Source organism: Suricata suricatta, chromosome 3 (genome assembly GCF_006229205.1).
Source record: "Suricata suricatta isolate VVHF042 chromosome 3, meerkat_22Aug2017_6uvM2_HiC, whole genome shotgun sequence".
Classification (NCBI taxonomy): Eukaryota; Metazoa; Chordata; class Mammalia; order Carnivora; family Herpestidae; genus Suricata; species Suricata suricatta.
In genome coordinates, this window is record NC_043702.1 from 111,653,434 (window position 1) to 111,675,127 (window position 21,694).

Sequence of the window (21,694 nt, forward strand, 5' to 3'; positions counted from 1 at the left end):
AAATCCCATCTCTGCCTTAACATCACTTAGAGTATAACCTTTGAGCAGATTTCTTTTTTTGGGTATAGACGTGAGCAGATTTGAATAAACAGATTTGAGGGGCACCTGGGCAGCTCAGTCGGTTAAGCAGCCGGCTCTTGTCTGCGGTTCAGGTCGGGATCTCATGGTTCATGGGTTGGAGCCCCACATTGGGCTCTGTGATGGCAGTGCAGAATCTGCTTGGGATTCAGTCTCTCCTCTCTTTCCCTCCCCGACTCGTGTGCTCTGTCTGTCTCTTTCTCAAAATGAATAAACTTTAAATAAACACACAAACAGATTTCAGATTCCCTTTCAGTTCTAGCATTTGAAGATTTTATAAGTCAGAAAGCACCTGCAAGGGGAGAAAACAACATAGGAGGGAAGGGGGCTGGAGGGAGGAAATAGGCAAGTAAAGATAGGCTGTGTTTTATGCAATGAAAAGAAATGTTCACTAGGCTTATTGTGATCATTTTGTACTATGTACAAATATCGATTATGTTTTATACCTGAAACTAATCTGTTATATGTCAATTATACCTCAATTTAAAAAATACCATGTAGTTTCTTAAATAGAGTAAAAATTGGAGGAGGAGTCAAACAAAAGTTGATGTGTGGCTCAGCGTTTATTGGTAGAGCACGCTTTTAAATTGTCTCATTTTGTAAGGAGAACTACAAGAACAGTAGTTATTTGCCTGTAGTAAATTTAGAATATCAGTAATTAGGCAGCTTCTCCTGCTAAAAAAAAACTGATGTTGAGACTGGCCACGCCTTTGCATGGGGACCTATAGCCCCAGTTATGACTGTCGTCTGGAGGGAACAATAGTATTCCTCTTCACTCTCAAATGGGTGTTGGTTTTGAGCAGTGCATCGTATGGCTATGCAGTCTCGGAGCCCAAGGTCTCCCTACCCGTTGCAGCGGTCTGACCTCGGAGTGGCTCCATAGTGCTTGTTTTCGGCTGATTACTTCAGCGGCACGGTTTCCAGCTGGCAAACCCTCTAGAGCCATTTTCTTCTGGGCACTCTTCTTTTCTAACATGTCAGATGTTTTTGCCTCCTCATATGAGACTTGAGCAGATTCTCCAAACTTACTAAAGGCCGCATCCACCGTACCCCTACGGCAAGGGTATAAGAACACCATTCATTAAGCATTCACTGCCCTCTTCCCAAGTGCCAAGTATTGAGTGGGGCTTGGGGTAGAAAGAGACAAAGATGATAAAGATTGGCATGTAAACCAATAACCCAAGTGTGCTGAATGCTATCTCATAGGACATACACATTTGCAACATCTGCATAGGTCACAGGGGAAAGAATAATTACTTTAGGTGAGAATGGAAGGAGAGGGGGAGAATTTTGAGGAGACCTCAAAAAGCAGTGTACACTGAACAGAGGGACGGGAGGCGGGGCATGGAACAGGACAGGGGGAGACATCCTAGGAAAACAAAGAGACATATGCAATAATCCACGGGCAGAAAATACATGGTATGACTGGGGAAGCAGAAAGTGGCCTGGTCTATCTATTTGTTGCAATATACTGGTTTGGATCTGAGTGTGAGGCAAGACCTTGGAGCAAATCCAAGGGGGTGTTGCTATTAGAAGCACCAGAAGGGACCTTATTTCACATTGAGCACGGACTCCTGATGATTCCATTTGAGTGAGATATGGGTGTAGTTTCCTCCTGAAATTTTCCACTACAACATTCCTGCATGCATTGACCAATTTCAACGCAGACTTTCCTTATGTTGCTTTATAATTAGAAGCCAATGAATTGAAGCCCCACAGCGGTATGTAGACTACTAGTGATAGCTTTATGGAATTGTTTATTTTTAGTTTGGCAAAGGCAAGGCAGTAAATATCTCAATTAGTAAATTGAAACAGCACGGATGAGAAATGCCCACAAGGAGATAAGGAGTTAGAAATAACTAAGTCAGTTAATTAAAGGAAACCCTCATTTCACTTACCCACATATAGAGGATGAGGAACCAACCTACTGTGTGTGTATGTGGGGCCCCAGCGATGAGACCCCGTGCGTGCGTCAGCTTCCACCTGTTTAGTTATCTCTTACTCTAAGAGCAACGGGGATGAGGTATTGGACTCTGCAGCCTGGACCATCTCGCTGGGTCAACGTCCCATCACAGCGGGGTGGGACATTGTCCCGGACCACGGAATATCCTCATCCTACTGTTTCTTTCAACGTGACCCGAAAGGGGCCTTACTATGTCGCGTTAGGGGAAGTCGTTCATTTTCATATTCACATTTAGATTCACATTCTGCGGCTTAATGTGTGAAAACGTTGAACAAAAACATGCATGTGGTACTGCAGAATCATTTCATTGCTTTGAGATAGAATCTCCTGCATTATATCTGCTTTTCCATTTTAAGTTTGGGGGGAAAGCCAGAGGTGGTCTGCAAAGCTTCGTCTCGAGAGTTTAGGGTTTGGAGGATTGAATCATGCTCTTCCTAGAACTGAAGCTCTTTAGGAAAGACCGTCCCAAAGACAAAACATGAACCAGAACCGCAAGACACTGACAGGCTTACAGACAGGAGGTTTGTGTTTTAAAGCCACAAAACACCAACATTCAGGTGTCGTGATTTTTTTTTAAAGTTGCATCCTTGAGTCCCTTTAGATTTATGGCATGTATTTACCCCAGTACGAAGGGTCCTTTGGATCTTCCCTCCCTCGCCCCACCCTGGGGGTGGAGGTGGGGGGGAGTCAGACAAAGATTGTTGTCTTCTTATGCTTAACAATCAGCCACAGTGTCAGCTCTCTGTGGTCTGTAGGGGGATGATGGGGCTCCGTGCATGTTAGGTTAAATTTCTGTCTCCTCTCTGCTTTGTAGACTGGAGAAAGATAGCATTCAGCAGAGCCTTAGCCACGAAGCAAAGGCCCAGGCCCTTCAGGCCCAGCAAAGAGAGCAGGAGCTGACACAGAAGATACAGCAAATGGAGGCCCAGCATGACAAAACTGGTAGGTGGCAGGGAAAGATTAGAGCCCGGGCACTCGCTCACAAGCCAAGCCCACGCCTTACTGTGAAATGACATCAGGAACACCTGTAACCTTTGGCTGGCCGAAGGGAGCAGATGCTAACTACACCGGAGATTCCGAATTACATATTAGTTAGCGTTTAAAAGAGAAAACGGAAAGTATTGCCCACTGTCTGTTGATTTCAGAGTGCTGCTGTCACATCTGTTGCACCATCTGGATTATGAGTTTATTTACCTGTGTTCAAGAAACGTAAAGCTGAGAGAGACCACAACAAAGTAGAAAAACAAAGGGCTTGTTTTTGGCTGGGTTTTCAGGCACACATGTTATATAAAGAAAATAGCATCAGAAGCACTGCGGGAAATGCTCTGAGCTTACAGTTAGAGTCTCCTGAATAGCATTGAACAGTTCCCACCGTACACACATTATAGCGACTCTAAAAGCCTAATGAGTTTGCTTCAGCATCCAAACTGGAGAAAAGCTTTAGCCATTAATCGGTTCTTAATTCACTGTCGCAGCTGGATGTAATTCAGTGGCTCCAAATTGATATGTTCCTTTATTTAATCTTTGCAGCTTTGAACATTTTTAGCATTTGTATGCTGTCCCCACCTCCCCCCCTACCCCAGCCCCATCTAGAGTGATGTTTAATCCTTCACATTCTTCAAGTTCTCAAACTGCTGGGGAAATTCGCTAATACAAGGCACTGACCACAGCTGGCAGCTTGGCGAAAAATTGCCATCTTTCATCACGTTGGCGCGATTTCGCAGCCCGAGTTGGCCAGTAACTCTTTACCTTGCATTTGAAAGTAAAATGCACTTTCCAAGCAGGCAGTTTGATGTGTTCAGTCGGAGCATTATGTGGCTCCTTTCACTTCGGAGCTGTGTGTTCACAGACAGTGTTAGTCAAAACAAGACAGTGGCGGTCATTATAATTCCGCACCACACACTCCAAGCTGATTGTACTATTAAAAACAAAAGTTTAATTGATCCTGTCTCTTCCAGAAAAGTGTTGCCTGATTTTTAGTGCCTTGATTTATTTTGCTGTGGATGATGCATGCTTTTTGCAAATCAACAGCCAACATTAAAAAGAAATAAAGGAACTTAGTAAAGCTTCCACTTAAATTTGCACATGATTTCATGTGCACCACACTTGACAACATGTGAAAAAATTATTGCTTATCCTGTAGGTGGAAAATTGGCCATGTAAATTTCCCCAAAACGTCAATTTGCTGACAAAGAGGCCAATGTCATACCGACTCACGAGTCCCTCCAGCACCTTCCAGATTCAATGGATGTTTTTCCACTAAAAGGAGGAAATTCTAGGAAAAATCAGTGTTTGCCTCCCTGCTCTCAAGATTCTGGTGATCGAGGAGTCTTGGGCAGAATCTCTGAGCACTGCGAGAGAGTACTGAGCTGTTAAGACCACCTTAATAGCACTCCCTTTTATTTTGCACAAAAATGTCACACTCTCTTCAATTCCTTGACCAGATCTTCCTGGAAACTCATATTGTTGACAGTGAAATCTGAATTCTAGGGAAATTATGTATTTTACCTTCATAATAAAAGAAGTATATACCAGGGGTGGGGATAGGGAAATATATGAGCGAATATGAAACTCAAAGCAGGAGTTACAGTATAAAGAGAGTTCCTAATTATTTTAGTTTTGACTTATCTACTTGTGATCATTCTTGATACTCTCTTTATAGTACAACTGTCAAAATGAAAATATAATATCTTGCATATTACAAAGCTATAACATCTGTGACTCCACTTGAGGTAACTGACAGTTTATCAGCTTGTTAAAACGTTACCCCAAGCTGGTATGATAAAAAATGTTTCTGGTGTGTATTTATTAGAAGAATTAATGCCTCCCAAGATTTAGCATCTTGCCAGGTGGCTGGTCCTTCAACTTAGGACATTGAAATTAACGTAGGGGTTTAGAGGAAATGGGTGGTGGTCTTGGCACCTTTACCACTCTAAGCACGGAAGCATGCTGTCACAACCGTAAACATCTTGTGTTGGGGGGGGTTCTTGTTATTTCTAGAAAATGAACAGTATTCACTGATGGCCTCCCAGAATATATTTTTGACAAAGTTAAAGGAAGAGTACTGTGCATTAGCCAAGAAACTGGAACAAATCTCCCAAAAAAGCAGGTAGGTAATATGATTCAATATTTTCAGAGCACTGTTTGTGAATACTGTCATTTGTTTCCTTAAAAAACAGCATTTCCACGATTTTAGAGTCTAACATCAAAATTAGATATGTGTTGGTGTATTTCCTGTGAAAATATTTTCTCTGAATGAACACTTTCTTGATTGTCCATACAGACAGCCTGGTGTGTCTTCATGATTATGTATATGTACTATTATTGGACTTTCTGAATGTTCACAATTGATAGCTACAAAACTTCAGAACACAAGGGTCGAGATGACAGGTATTCTAATAAAGGAGGCAGATAAATCAAACAGTTGGAAGGTCTTATGCTAGTACAGTTCATGTTTTAATCTGTTATCACAATTCTCCACAAACACACAGAAACTATCTTTAGGTCAAATGGTAATAGATGAGACGTGTATATATAACAATGAAAGCAGGTGATACTTTAAAATGTGTAAACCCAAACAATTCTTTCATTCCCCTAAAACTGTTTTACTAGGACAGCTATCATTCATTTTGTAGGTACACTGTTTTTGTTTATTTTTTAGTAGGCTCCACGCCCAATGTGGGGCTCAAACCCATGACCCTGAGATTAACAATTTTGTGTTCTACCGACTGAGCCAGCCTGATGCCCTGGTACGCTGCTTTTTTATAAAATAGATTGATTGAGATCTTAATTATTTTTGGCACATTTTCTAATCAGATTATTTCAGTGAATGAATTATTCTGTACTCTAAATTGTAAAAATCCTGAATTTTCATCCCAGCCTGAATGTGACAGTGTAACCTCAGTCAAATTTATTCAACCTGCTTGAACTGTTGTTTCCTCTAGTGAATGGATGATGAACAGAGTCACTTTGAACTGAACTATGCAAGGCATCATTCATGTACCTAACTAGCTGTCAGATATCACATTAAAATATAACCTGATGGAAAAGTAACCTGTAGATCTCTTCTGTATTTTTCTGAAGTTCACTTAGATCTACATAGAGCAAGCAGTAGTGGTCAGCCAACAAACTCCTAACGTAGGTATCTCGTTCAGGAAGACTGTCTGGGAGGGTATCTGAGGACCCTGAGTCCCGTCTTGCATTCCTGCATCAATGAGGTAGCGTAGCTGATGGAATCCCCATCCCTGAATCTTTGGGGTCATCAGAAGACTTATGAACGCAGTGCTTTCTGCTTGCAGAAACACAGAGGCCTCCAGGACATGCTCTGACACATGTACCTTTTTAGCGAATACCAACTAAATATCTTGTTTGGGTAGGAGAAAAAGCTCAGGGTGACCAAATGCCAGATTTTTTTCAGTAAGTTTGACAAGGGAGCCCAAATGACTTTGTTATGGAAGAGGCTCTCTTATCAACAGTACTTACTGCTAACTAGAAATATTTGATTTGCCTCCTGTAAATCCAAAAGTAAGTAATTTATTAGAAGAAATCAACAACAACAAACTAGATCATATAACTTAAGAAAGAATTACATTGATCTGGGACTTGAAAGATTATGTTATCTTCATGCTGCTTTGTGATTGGGAGCACCTGGGTGGCTCAGTCATTTAAGCATCTGACTTCGGCTCGGGTCAGGATTTTGCAGTTCGCGGGTTTAAGACCTGCATTAGGCTCTGTGCTGACAGCTCGGAGCCTGGAGCCTGCTTCAAATTGTGTGTCTCCCTCTCTCTCAGCCCCTGCCCTATTCATACTCTCTTTCTCTTTCTCTCTGTCTATCAAAAGCAAACATTAAAAAAATGAACATTAAAAAATATGTGCTTGGTATATATTACCTAATTCTTACAACTTGAGACAGGAATTATTATCTTCTTCACAGATGAGGGACTCCCTACTCAGGGTGTTGAAATAGCTGGGAAGGGCGGAGCTCAAGTTCTATCTTTGGAACTATTTCTAGTTCCAAAGCCTATGATCATTCTTGTGATAAGTATATTTCATATCTACTACCAAAGAAAATCCAGGCCAAAGTAGTTATGATAAAGTTTGGGAAAGAAAAACTAATCTTTAAATTCCCATGGAGTGGGGCACCTGGGTGGCTCACTTGGTTAAGCATCTGACTTCAGTTCAAGTCGTGATCTCAGGGTTGGTTCATGAGTTCGAGCTCTGCATCGAATTAGGGTCTGTGCTGACAGCACGGAGCCTGCTTGGGATTCTCTCTCTCTCTCTCTCTCTCTCTCTCTCTCTCTCTCTCTCTCTCTCTCTCTGCCCTTCCCTTGCTCATGCACATGTGCTTTCTATTTCTCAAAATAAATAAAACTTAAAAAAGTTCCCATGGAGGTGTAGGTATGCTTGTCATGTGAGGGTAAACCTGTGACTTGGGTCTATTTGTGCCCTGTGCTCCGCATCCCCTTTTTCCTGCTCTAGATCTGTTCATTCACCCTGTACTGATCCAGTGAGAGTGTAGCCCAGCCCCTCTCTACCTCCTCTTGCTTAGGACGCCTCCAGTTCCTGACCACTACTTTGTCAACTGGGCGTGTTCCTTTATGTCTGACACACAGATGGCATGCAACATAGATTTATTGACCGAATGAATGAAACAAGTGTGGTTTCACCCCTCCTGATCTGACTCTGGTCCCAACCTGGTCCTCCTCTGTCATGACCGGCAGCGTGCAGCGAAAACCACTTTGGAATCCAGAAAGAGCTAGGTTTGAGTATGGCTCTGCCCCTGGGCTTCGTGACCTTGGGTACATTGTCTAATCTCTCCAAACCTCAGCTTCTCCATCTGAAAAACATTTCTAAAATCATGTTGCAGGATTGTTGTGGGAATCAGAAATATAGAGAGAGATACACAGGTCCACATATGTACAGACATGCATGTGTAAAGCACCTGGCACAGCGCTGGAGACGTAGAAATATAACTGTGGCCGATGGCATTGTTGGAAGAGTCTTGACGGGGGTGACTTATATCTGACTTTGCTGCAGTCGTTACTGTTTTTTCCAGGGAGGGCCGAGTGCCGTTCTAACAGACACAAAGCCTGTGCCACAAGGAAATACTTTTTAAAGGCAAAGGAGGATCAGGGAAAGGCAAATCTGGTTGTGTTTCAAGTCCTGCTCGGACACCTTATTTTGTAAATCTGAACAGTTAGCATAGGCGTCCACTGTAACTTTACAAGTGGACCCAAGCATAAACACTCAAAATATTGTTGCTTATTATTGTTAAGACTTCTAAGAGCCCCCAACGTTTAAAAGTATTCATTTTGTGGATCTCACAAAGTGGCTGATAGGCTAAACTGTGATTTTAAGGTTTGTTTGTTTACTCTTAATTTCTTGTCCACTGAGTCTCTTTTCCTGCTGCCTCCCTCCATGAAGCCTATGACAATTTTCAAAATTTATATAAAACGTAACATGTGATTTCGACATTACCTCTTGCTTTGAATTCACCTATAGAACTTGAAGGGCTCAGAGTGGGGCGTGCCTCTGTACACCCGATACTAACCTTCTGGGATAGGGGCGCCTGGGGGGCTCAGTTGGTTGAGCGTCCAGCTTCGGCTCAGATCATGATCTCACGGTTCATGGGTTCGAGCCCCGTGTCGGGCTCTGTGCTGACAGCTCAGAGCCTGGAGCCTGCTTTAGATTCTGTGTCTCCCTCTCTCCTGACCCTCCCCTGCTCATGCTGTCTCTCCCTGTCTCTCAAAAATAAATAAAAAACATTAAAAAAAATCTAATCTTCTGGGATAAATAATTTTTCCTGTGCTTTAAGGTGAGGAAAATCTTGGAATTTTCTGAGCTTTCTAAAATTGTCATCATTGTGGAAGTTCAGTCCCCAAAATAATTAAACCCCATGGGAATTTTGATCCAGCTTTTCCTCAGAGTAGTACGGTAAAATTTTTCTTAAAAGTAGATGTATTTATTTTGTATTGATCCACAATTTAAACCCATCCCTGTTGCATCTTTGTCTTGTCCATGACATTCCTCCAAGGGTTCAGTATTATTTATAACTACATACTAGCCAAATGGATTCTTACCACTGATACTAAGCTGTATTTTTAAATTCACAGATTCAGCGGTTTGCCTGGAGCCCGTCAGGTCGGTAGCTAGGAAAGCTGACAATCTGGGCTCCCCATTGCGTGGTCCCTAATCGGTTACCCAGTCTTGTGCTAGGCGGCTCTGGGCAAGTGTTTGAAACGATTCTTCCGTGTGTGTCTGATGTAGTGTTTTCTCCCTGAGTGACTTAAGTCCTGTCGCTCCTGTTCCACGCTGAGGGGGGTGAGGGGTGGGGGGGCGCGGTCTGTAACTCCAGGGTTTGTGAATGGCATGTCCCATTTTAAAACTAAGAAGGAACTGCCGATCCCGTGCATTTCACATAGCTAGTTCTTGACCACCAGACGAGAGAATTAATTCCATTTTGCTCTTAATTGGCCCCGGACAGACATCCTGGCTGACTGTAGTTGACCCTCTCATAAACTTTAGCTACCCTTCCGTCTCTATCCCCCAGGACCCCAAGAGCTTCTTACAGAGGTAGGGCTGGTTTTTGAGGTTGCTAAGTGGAGATATTTAAATATTCTCCCTGCAACTGTGATTTCTCTTTATCCAAGTGAGCGCAGGGCTCCCTCTGCACAGTATCTCTCAGCTGAATCAGCAGTAAGATGTTTGCGGGCGGCTTGCTGGGCTCTGACCACGGCCTGCGAAGCGCTGAGAAAGGTGGGGCACAGGAGGGGAGCCTGGGGACAGGCTGTGCTGCGTCTCAGGGTCTCCGCACTTGCTCTTGGAAGCGACGGGCTCCCAAGCATATAGCCCGTCTACGCGGTTCTGTATCTCCGCTTTCTTTTCTGGTTGCCAGGCTCGTGGATTGATGTCTAACCCTGCCCATTGTGTATTTGTGATTTGCGTTTTGTAATTAAGAGGAACAATGGGAGTCCACTGGGTCTCGTTATATATAATGGTTGGTTTAATTTGTTTCACTTCTATCTTGTTAATTGTAAATTGATCATTAAGATTTGAATTCTAATCTGTCACTAGGGTTGTGGGTATTGAGGCTAGAGCAATGATCCTGGTTTTAATCACTGATGATGAGAAACAAATTTTATAATTTTGGTACATATTGCAGTTCATATATTTTAACACTGTATTTTATGGTGTTATAAATATTGTTAAATGACTTTTAGTATAGTTTTACTGTGTGGACTATAATGTATAAATTATATTACTGTTTTGGCAACAGTCAGTATCCAACTGTGTGAGTTTAATTGAAGTAAAGAACACACACCCGGTTGAACTATTTTTTTCTCCCGGCATGTTTGGATGATGTCAGGTTGGGACACTACAAAAATTATGTTCTACAAGGGAATACTGATTCTGACCTCTGATAATTGTCACCAAAAGCTGAGTGAGAATCTAAAAGAATAAAAAATGAAGGGGTCATGTTTTCCCTTAAAAAGCAGTTATCGCTGTAATCCTAATTATAGTAGTAAAATATCATACTTCATGCAAATGCAATTACACAATATAACTGGTGTATAAAAATGCAGGGAAAAGTTCATGCTTCTGTGAAGCCCAAAATTTCCTAAATTTTCAATGAAAATGCATTAGAGTCAACTATTCTTTTATAGGACACTGGATAGCCGTGTCACAAATGTAATCTCAAACTAACACAGAAACTTGTGCCAGAAGTTTACTCTCTGAACTTTGCAAACTACTATTTCTTTCAGTATATCATGGGCCCTAGACAGACAACAGATGATGTCTATGTACACTTACCAAATTTTTATTGGACATTGGAACTTGGAAGGCAAATCAACATTTTAAGCAAAGGGGAAAAAAAAAACCAAAAATATGCAGAGCAGAAAAAATATTGTAGCAATAAAATAAAATACCTGGTAGTAATATGTACTTTTGCAAATAACATTTATATTTTTGTGGTCATGGAAGACATCCTCATAGAGCATTTGGCTATAACTACAAAGGAGAATTAAGAAAAAAAATCCTGGGGCACCTGGGTGGCTTACTCAGTTAAGTGTCTGACTTCAGCTCAGGTCAGAATCTTAGTTTCTGAGTTCGAGCCCCGTGTATGTCAGGCTCTGTGCTGACAGCTCCGAGCCTGGAGCCTGCTTCCCGATTCTGTCTCCCTCTTTTTCTCTGCCCCTCCTCTACTCATGCTCTGTCTCTCTCTGTCTCTCAAAAGTAAATAAACATTAAAAAAAATTTTTAATTAAAAAAAATCCTATGACATCACCATCCAGCTAACTATCATTAACCTGTGGCATATTTCCATCCAGTGAGTTTGTGTGTGGATATAAATGTGTAGGTACACATGCGTTTACCTCATGAGTAAGTTATACTGCATATATTTTCCAGTGAACATGTGTCTACATCACTACTCTGGAAACAAGTGTAATGGAGTCATTTGTACACATAGTAGTTCTTTAGACATTTAAGATGTGTCCAGTTTTAACTGTAATGAATAATATAATAATAATCTTGTCCGTAACTCTGAATTTTTTATGATCCCCTTAGTTGAAATACCCTAAAAGGGGATTGTTGGACCAAAGATTATGAACCTTTTTTAATGTTTTATTTATTTTTGAGAGAGAGAGCGCACCAGTGAGTATGAGCAGGGGAGGGGCAGAGAGAGAGGGAGACACAGAATCTGAAGACAGGCTCCAGGCTCCAAGCTGTCAGTACAGAGCCCGACGAAGAGCTCGAACCCACGAACTGTGAGATCATGACCTCGAAGTTGGACGCTCAACCAACTGAGCCACCCAGGCGCCCTGAACCTTTTTGTTTGTTTGTTTCTGTTTCAATCTTAGGAACCCTTTGAAGGCTATTAATGTATATGAGTTTGCTCAAGAACTATACTAAATTCTTCTCCGTATATATGTCCTCACCTCAGTATGTGACACAAAGAAGTAAGAGACTGAAGAAAGAAAAAGCGAGAGGCAGTATTACACGGTGGGCCAGACAGCCCTGTTAGAGCTGCACAGGCCAGTGTTTGTATCTGGGGAGGCCTAGTCCCCATTCGGGTGACCTCAGGCAAATCATTAAACCTCCTACTCACCTCACAGAGAAAAGGAAGAAACACCTTGAAGAATTAATTGCCATCATTAATATGAAGGATGGATTCTGCTACCTGGCAGAATAAATACTCAACTGGAATCCGATTTTATTATGCGTTTCATTGAGTAATTCTGGAAATTGGATATTTTATAAATGTTTATTGGCCATTTCTGTTTCTTCCTCTGTGAGTATTTTTTATATTCTCCATATGTTTTTAAGGTTTATTTTTGAGAGAGTGGGAGACAGAACGTGAGCAGAGGAGGGGCAGAGAGAGAGGGAGACAGAGAATCTGAAGACAGGCTCCAGGCTCTGAGCTGTCAGCACAGAACCTGATGCAGGGCTCGAATCCACAAACCGTGAGATCATGGCCTGAGCCAAAGTTGGACACTTAACCAACTGAGCCACCCAGGCACCCCCTCCATATTTGTTCTTAATTGGCATTTTGAGGGAGAGTGGGGTAGCACTTTATTCAATGATGCCTCTAATTGTTTAGATTATATTTTTTATGTGTCCCTCTTTCTTTTTTTAATTCTGAAAGTTTATTCCCAGTTCCTTTTGTTTTTCATTATTTTTTTTCCAAATCAAAGTGACTTTCAAAAAATTTTTTCCAGGTTTAGAGATATACTTTATGTATAAGTTTAAGAAGTGCAGCACAATGGTTTGATTTACATGTTTTGTGAAATGATTACCACAGTAGATTCAGCTAACGTGACTTTATTTTTTATCTTAAATAGGTATCCATTGCAAAGCTTCAAAACTATGGAAAAGGAAAATAAATTTTTAAAAATTCATAATTCTGACACCTATAGATAATTAATACTAATATATGACATATACATCCAAATAATTTTGATTAGGGGCACATGGACGGCTCTGTCGGTTGAGTGTCCAACTTCGGCTCAGGTCATGATCTCACAGTTTGAATTTGATACCTGTGTGGGGCTCTGTGCTGACAGCTCAGAGCCTGGAGCCTGCTTCGGATTCTGTGTCTCCTTCTCTCTCTGCCCCTCTCCTACTCATGCTCTCTCTCTCTCTCTCTCTCAAATATAAAATAAAACATAAAAATTTTTTTAATTAAAAATATTTTTGATTATAAAATGGAGTCACTTTAAATATGCTGATTTTTAAATATTTTCCTTTCTTATCAACATATCGTATATCTATGTCAATGAATAATGCTAACAGATAGCCACCCTATCAGAATAGCCTCTTGATATTCCTTTGCATAAGTAATATAACCAGTCTTCTGTGACACATTTCTGGGTTAAATTTCCAGATAACTGGGTTGCAGAGCAAGATTGTTGCTAGAAAGGATGATACTATGAACATTATGATTTTCTGTGTGTAAAGGTTTTATAGTTTTATAATGTAACATCTAAGTTTCTTTTATGATTATTCCTTTAAAAAGGGACTTTTTTCTGGGGAAGTACCTGAGAACAGATAAATATTCTTATGCGTGTTTTCCTAATCAGGTTTAAGCATATTTGTTTTCTTTTTGGGATTTATTTTGGTGCATAGTGGTTGTTGTGATAGGAGATGCTATCTTGGAAGAATGCTAAGTTAATAATTTCTTATAACTGTATTACATTCTCATATATTGTATGTGATTTTGAAAGGAGAAACCTAAATCACTATTGATCTAGACTATTTCAAATATAGGCGAATTCTTATTAGAAGAAGCAAATGTAGATCGAGTGTTTGATCTAAGCTTGAAAATGAGACAATCCCAGTCCTCATGAATAATCTTATAAGAAAGATAAAGTGGGGCGCCCAGGTGACTCAGTCGGTTAAGCGTCTGACTTCAATTCAGGTCATGATCTCGCCACTCTATCAGAATAGCCTCTTGATATTCATGGGTTTGAGCCCTGCATCGAGCCCTGGAGCCTGCTTCAGATTCTGTGCCTCTTTCTCTCTCTCACTCCCCCAATTGCACTCTGTCTCTGTCTCTCAAAAATAAATAAATCTAAAAATAATTAAATTAAAAAAATAAAGCAAGGACAGGGATATGGTTTTTCTTGGAGCGATACCTTTCTGGTCTTCAAATTTTGAGACTTGAGCTAATCCTCCACGATATGAAAGAGGAAGCAAGCATATTTCCTGAGGGACGTTAATCATCACCAGAGTACATATCCATGATTCCCAAAGTGAATATGTCAAGACAGAAAGAAGACAGGGGAAACAGCACCTGAGTAGCAAAGTGGAGGAAGTGGAGGAACCTTCAGGAGCACTTCTTTGTGGAGCAAGCTGATCTACTCTCGGGATTCCAGGAAAACTTGGAAGGCGGAAGCGGAACTTAGGACTGAAACCAGTTCTGCCCCCACCCCATGCAGCCAGTGACTGTCTCTTCTCCACCCAGAAAACTAGCGCCTTCCCTGTCTGAAGAGTTTAAATCAGCAGGCTCTGGTTAAAAGAGGGGCACTGAAGGGAGATGAGAAACATTAATAGAAAGTCTGTATTCTGAAAGACGGGATCCCTACCTCTCTATTTCCACCCAGCTCCTAGACCACTGTTGGGTTAGAGTTATACACAATAAGCAGGGAAGGGGAGGATTCTTCTGTTGAGAAGCAGAATGGCCACAGAGGAAAGAATTATAGACACTGATATTAGAAAGCTCCCACTGGAAAAGATGGCTTCACATTCCGTCACCCTACCCTAAAGCTCACTGTCGTAATAAACTACTTAGCCAGCAAGGACCAATCTTCAGGTGGTCACAGCATGTAAATAGAGATTTTGACTTAACTACATACTGAAATACTAGTAGTTACACTGACAAGCGGAGATGGGGTCTGGAGTAGAAGAGTGCCATGTTTCATTATTATGTGCTTTTAGGAACTACCTGACCTTAATCATGTGCCATTGCATTAGCTATGTTAATTAAGAGAGATAACTTTCTGTCACAGAGGTGAGGTCTGGGGTGGCTCCTTTATCCTCTAACAGCATGATGGCTGGCCTATGAGAAGCACTCGATGAATATTGGGTATGAATATGTGTCATGATCACTTTTGTGTTGCTTCTTGAAGAAGCCATCTCTTTCAGAGGAAGTTGTTATTCCTTTCTCTGTCCCACACTTGAGTCTCTGAACGCATCCCATTTCTCCACTAGTCAGTTTGCCATTTCTGGAATATTCTGTTTTACATAAAATAATTTGTATTATTCACACTGTTCTGTTTAAGTCTCGAGTGGAAGGTGATGCTATGGTTGTACAGTAAAAACATGCTCTGGTGACAAGAACCTTTAACAGCCGTGATTTCTGTGTGTTCACCTCTCTAGATCTGAAATAGCTCAGCTCAGTCAAGAGAAAAGGTATACATATGACAGACTGGAAAAGTTACAGAGAAGAAATGAGGAATTGGAGGAACAGTGTGTCCAACATGGGAGACTGCATGAGATAATGAAGCAAAGGTAAGGAGGACTTAATGACCAACTGACATGCCGTATATTGAGGAGGGGTTGGTCCGAAAGCGGAATGGGAATCAATGTGGAATAAGTGGAATTCATGATCACTATGGTGCTCAAAAGACATGCGTGAAATCCAATACTCTTAAGCATTAATGCTTTCTCAACTCACGTTGTTCTTCTAACACTCAGAGGGGAGTGCATATCCCTCTTTACTGTTCCCTAGAGGCATAGAGTTGGGTTTAATACAGAACTTTGTAGGAAAACCATCATCTACCTTTAAGGTGTACATCGGAAATGTAATATAGAGGAATTTCATAGAAATTAGGTTTCGCGTGTGTTTTGTGAGGTAAAACATGTACAAGGCCTAAGAAGGTTATATGTGTTAATCAGTGGTTGCACTGATAGTCTTGCTCAAGTCAGGATTTGACTCCACACCTCTTGGTTCTTCCTGGTGGTATCACCTTGGGCAAGTTACTTGACCTCTCTGAGCATCGGTTTCTTCATCTGTATTTTGGGGCTAATAATGTATGTAAAGCACCTGGCTCCCAAAGGCCACCTACTACATGGCATCAGTAATATTGACTCCCTTCTTCTAGACAAAGAAATGCAAGCTCAGAGAGACTAATGGATTTGCTCCAAGTGGCAGTTGAGTAAGTGGTAGAGTTCAGACTTGAAGCCTGATCTTTTGAGTCCAAATTCTTTTCTATTTGTGCACTATTATTTTGTGATAAACCCAGCTCATTATCGTTTTCTCTAAATGTCTCGTTTATAATTTCTATATAATGATGGATTCCTCATGGGAAAAAAAACTCAAAAATTTCCACCATATGACGAATGGGTAGACTCCATGTGGCAATCACATGCGTTAACGTCACAGCCAGCCTTCCAGTGGTTTTCTGGGCCCCCAGGTCCTCGTTCCTATCCCCATTCCCCAACACCCCACACCTTCTTTGCTTCCGAAGCAACTGTGGACACTATTGAGAGGAAAATGCAAATGCTTGTAGACTCCTTTTATTTTGTCTTTTAAATTTAAATTCAACATAGAGTCCTTGGCGAGGGAGAATTTTACAATTTTGATCACTTGCTCCATTGAAGAAAAAGAAAGGGAGTCAGAAATGGCTTTTTAGTCCCCAAAATATTAAAAGATAAGTGTTTTTGAAAAGCATTAATCCTTCATTTGTTTACTCATTAAAATATTTACTTAATCTCAGACACTGTTCTAGGCCAGACTAAAATATTTTAGGTTTTGTGGGCCACACGTGCTTTCTGTCACACAGTCTTTGTTTTGTTTCTTGTTTAAGACATTTTTTAAATGTTTATTCATTTTTGAGAGACACAGACAGAGTGTGAGCAGGGGAGGGGCAGAGAGGGAGGAGACACAGAATCTGAAGCAGCTCCAGGCTCCCAGCTGTCAGCACAGAGCCCGACGTGGGGCTCAATCTCAAGAACTGTGAGAACAATATGTGAGCCGAATTTGGAGGCTTAACTGATTCAGCCACCCAGGCACCGCCCTGTTTTTTTGTTTTGTTTTGTTTTGATTTGTTTTGTTTTCACAGCCTCTTAGGAAAGCAAAACCTTTCTTAGCTAGAGGGCCAGCAAAACCTGCCAGAGGATTTGTCCTGCCCCTTGAGCTGGAGTGTGCCCCATACTCTGCAACCAAGGCATCTTTCTCTCTTTTTTTTTTCTTAAATTTGATTAGATTTCACAAAATGCACTCACCCATATTATCTCACTTTGAAACATACCAGAAAGAAGCTGTTACTATCATCCATTTCCAGATGGAGAAAGTAAGGCTCAGAAAGAAACAGTTGCCAACTAAGGTCATATAGCAAACTAATCATTCATTCATTCAACAAATATTTATTGATTGCTACCGAATGTCATGTTCTCCACCACCTGTTGGGAATAAAACAGCAAAGTAAATACAGTTCCTAGTGTCATGGAATTTACATACTTACAGGGAAGATGAATATAGACAAAAGAATTTTGCAAATGTCTAATTAGTCATGATAGCAATTAGTTCTATGAAAGAGAAATGTACTTTGTAGGTAAAAGCTCCTCAAATAAGGGGACTTAACCTTGATCAGGAAACGTTTTAGTGAGAAAAATGGTACTTGAATCTCTAAGTGTCGGGATAGGGGTGGCTAGCTTTCTAGAATAGGAGTTGGCAGACTGCGCCCCAGCAGATAGCCCATTGTGTGTGGCTTATTCACATGCTTTCTGGGGCTCCTTTGGCACTGCAGTGTCACAGTTGAGTGCTTCAGTCATAGACTGTGACTTCCTGGCCCATGAAGCCTAAAAGATTTGTTCTCTGGTCTTCTCCTAAAAATGTCTACCAGCTCTTGTCCTAGGGAAAAGGAAACAGTAAAATTGAACATCTTGTGGTAGGACTTTTGAGAAAGGAAAGAAATGTGTATGTTCCACATAAAGAATAAGGGAAAGAATGACAGAAGATGAGGTTGGAGAGGCAAGTGAGGGCCACACCTAACAACAGGGCCATTAAGTTTTTATTACAAACCTTGAACTTTATCCTTTTACCAAAGAGCAAAAATAACTTAAAGTGTTGGGTTTTTTTTAAAAAAGAATGATGTGATCAAATATCCATTTTTTTGGTTTGTTTTTACTTATTTATTTTTGAGAGACAGAGAGAGACAGTATGAGCAGGGGATCAAATATCCATTCTAAAAATAGCATTCTAGGGGCGTGTGGGTGGTTCAGTCAGTTAAGCGTCCAACTCTTGGTTTTGGCTCAGGTCATGATCTCATGGTTCGTGAGTTCGAGCCCCATGTCAAGCTCTGGGCTGACAGTGCAGAGTCTGCTTTGGATCCTGTCTCCCCCCTTCCCACCCCTCCCACACCCCAAGAACAAATAAACATTTAAAAAAAAATAGCATTCTAGGCCCAGAGTCGATCATACAGTAGAACCGAGCCACAGTATTTATAGGAGCTCCAGTTAGTCTGGGAGAGGCTGGCAATGGTGGCTTGGACTTGAGGTGGTGGTAATAATTATGGAGAGAAGTAAAGAGATTGGGAAATATATAGGAGGTGAAACCAACAGGACTTAATAATTGGTTGGCTATGTTGGATGAGGCAGACGGATATAAAGAATAACACCCATATTTCTGACTTGAGCAATGGGTACATAGTGGGTCCACATAGAAGACATGTGCAAAAGAAGCAGGTTTGCAGTCAAGATGGCTCGGTTTGGGGAGGAGGCCAAGTGTGAAGTTTGGCCCTGTTGAACTCAATGTGCAGATGCCTCATGCAAATGGCAAGGTCAGATAAGCAGGTGGACATAGGGACTCAGCTTAGGAGACAGGTCTGGGCTGAAGATAGAAGTCTCCCTTGGCCCATAGAGGATATTTGAATCCCTGGGACTAAATGAGGTAGTAGATCACCCGGAGGAAGAATACAGTAAGAAGGAAAAAGGGCTTGCTGGGCCCTAGAGAACATTGGCATTTTTAAAGGTAAGATAGAGATTAGCAAAAGACATGAAGACAAGTAACCTGGGAAATAAGTGGAAACCGGAAGAGCATGCTGTCAGGTGTTCCAACGGATGGAAATGCTTCAGGAGAGAGGAGGGTTCCACCGGATGTGCTGTGTGGCTGAGAGACTGAAAGTGTCCAGTGGACTTGGTGATGTAGACAGCACTGGTTTCACAAACATAAATACTGTTAGTAGCAGAGCAGAGCAGCCATATTAGATTGAAAAGTTAGCGTGAGCTAAAAACCTGATGGAGCAAATTTAAACTGCTTTCTCATGAGGCCTGTTGGCAGAGGAGAGCAAGACAGACAGACCAAGCAGCTGGGCGTGGGGAGATGGGTTAGGAAGGGCATTTTAAAAAGGGAGTTTTTGGTTTTAAGTTGGAGGAGATGTGAATGTATTAAATTCTGGTTGTCAAGTTCATTAATGTTTTGCAGTCGGGAAAGTTACATTTTCCAGGTTGGTGATTTGAATCCCTGGCATCCACAAAGGCAGTCTAGGGAATTCATGTTAAAGACAGCGATGGCATTTTTTTCTAGTTACGTTTTACATTAAGTGTGGATTCCCGTATTTCGCCATAGGAAATAGAACCATGAGAGAGCTTCACAGTGTTTGCCGAAGGAATGAGCCTACAGCCAGTAGAGACCCACCAAGTGCACTCATGTGCTGCCCTGTGGTCAAGTACTGCGTTACCAACAATAGCTAGCAATCCGGGGGCACCCGGTCAGTTACACAGGTTTACATGGTTTTATTTTCTTCCTTACGGTAACGTATTGCTTATATTACATACATAAGAGCCGTTGACTTAAGACACGCAGCTGCTGATTGCAATGTAATGAATTAATAATGAGCTTAAAATTGGTAATTCTTCTGGAAACTACCTCAGAATGATCTTCACCAAATCTATTAAGTTGTATTCTCCTAATAGAAATTTTATTCCTTGAAAACCAGTGTTAAAAATAGGAAATTGGGGCACCTGGCTGGCTCAGTCGGTGGAGCATGTGACTTGATCTTGGAGTTAGGAGTTCAAACCCCATGTTGGGCCAAGAGCTTACTTAAGAAAAAATGGAAATAAGGTATTGATTTTCATCTAATTTGACATTTAAATTTTGGGGAATTAAGACTACTCACTGTTTTCACAGAACTACCTGAAAATAGAAGACTGAAATCTTAACCTTTATTTTATCATTTAAAAGCAAAAGAATACAAAATATTGGCAAATAGAATCCAATAATATTATATTTTTTAAAAACTTTAGTCAGACTTCTATAAGCCTTTTTGGAAAAAAAGTTTATTTTATTTTTGAGAGAAGGAGAGAAAGAGAGAAGGGAGGGGCAGGGAAAGAGGAGGATGAAAGATCCAAAGTGGGCTCATTTTGACAGCAGAGAGCCCGATGCAGGGCTCAAACTCATGAACTGTGAAATCACGACCTGAGCTGAACGAAGTAAGATGCTTAACTTATTGAGCCACTCTGGTGCTCCCAATAATATTTTAAAAGAATTATGCACTACATTGAAGTAGGATTTATCCCAAGTATGCAAGACTGGTTTAACGCTCAAAAATCAATTAATGTAACCCATCACATGAATAGGCACATGATCGTATCATTAGATTCCGGAAAAGCATTTGACAAAATCCACCACCCATTCATGATAAAAACTCACAGAAAACTGAAAGTAGAGGGGAACTTCCTCAGCTTAATACAGAACGTGTACAAAAAACTTAGTGCTAATATCATACTTAATGGTGAGAAATTTGAAGCTTCCCCACAAAGATAAGATATAAGGTAAGGATATTCCTTTTCACCCTTCCTTTTCAACATCATTCTGGTAATGCAGTAAGACACAAAAGGAAATAAAAATATAAACACTGGGAAGGATGATAGAAGACTTTGTTTATAGATGACATGATCATCTATGTAGAAAATCTTAAAGAAAATTAGCAAAAAAACTACCAGAACTAATAAGCAGCTATGGCAAGGTTGCAGGGTACAAGGTTAATATATGAAAATTAATCACTTTTCTAAATACCAGCAATGAACAACTGGAATTTGAAATTAAAAACTCAGCACCACTTATATAAGCACCCCAGAAATTAAATACTTAGGTATAACTCTAAGAAAATATGTATGAGATTTGGATGAGGAAAATTACAAAGCTCTGATGAATGAAATCAAAGAATTAAAAATGGAGAGATATTCCATGTTCCTAGATAAGAAGAGGCAATATTGTCAAGATGTCAGTTTTTCCCAACCTGACTTATCGATTTAGTGTAGCACCAAGTAAAATTCCAGTAAGTGATTATGTGGATAGTGACAAACTGCTTCTGCAGTGTATATGGAGAGACAGAAGATCCAGAATAGCCAAGACCATTTCAATATAATGAAGGAGAGGAGCAGAGTTCAAGGACTGATACTACCTGACTTCCAACTTACTGTAGGAATCAAGACAGTGTGGTATTTGAGAAAGGATGGACAAATAGATACATGAAACGGAACAGAGAGAACTAGGCTCAAATTAATGTAGTCAAATGATCTTTTTTTTTAATAGTTTATTGTCAAATTGGTTTCCATACAACACCCAGTGCTCTTCCCCATTAGTTGCTCTCCACCATCACCACCACCTCTTTTCCCCCCTCCCCCTTCCCCTTCAACTCTCAGTTCATT

General features: G+C 40.9%; 1 protein-coding gene across 3 annotated transcripts in view; it reads left to right on the forward strand.

The window, feature by feature from the left end:
- Positions 1 to 21,694, forward strand: part of SDCCAG8 (serologically defined colon cancer antigen 8) — a 253,258-nt gene that overhangs the window by 157,794 nt on the left and 73,770 nt on the right. For 2 of the 3 annotated variants that reach the window (XM_029934840.1, XM_029934841.1), the window contains exons 14-16: positions 2,856 to 2,983; positions 5,042 to 5,150; positions 15,419 to 15,550. In XM_029934840.1, the coding sequence (XP_029790700.1) occupies positions 2,856 to 2,983; positions 5,042 to 5,150; positions 15,419 to 15,550 (369 nt within the window). The remainder of the gene's footprint in view (positions 1 to 2,855; positions 2,984 to 5,041; positions 5,151 to 15,418; positions 15,551 to 21,694) is intronic. The other variant, XM_029934842.1, reaches the window with a different exon arrangement.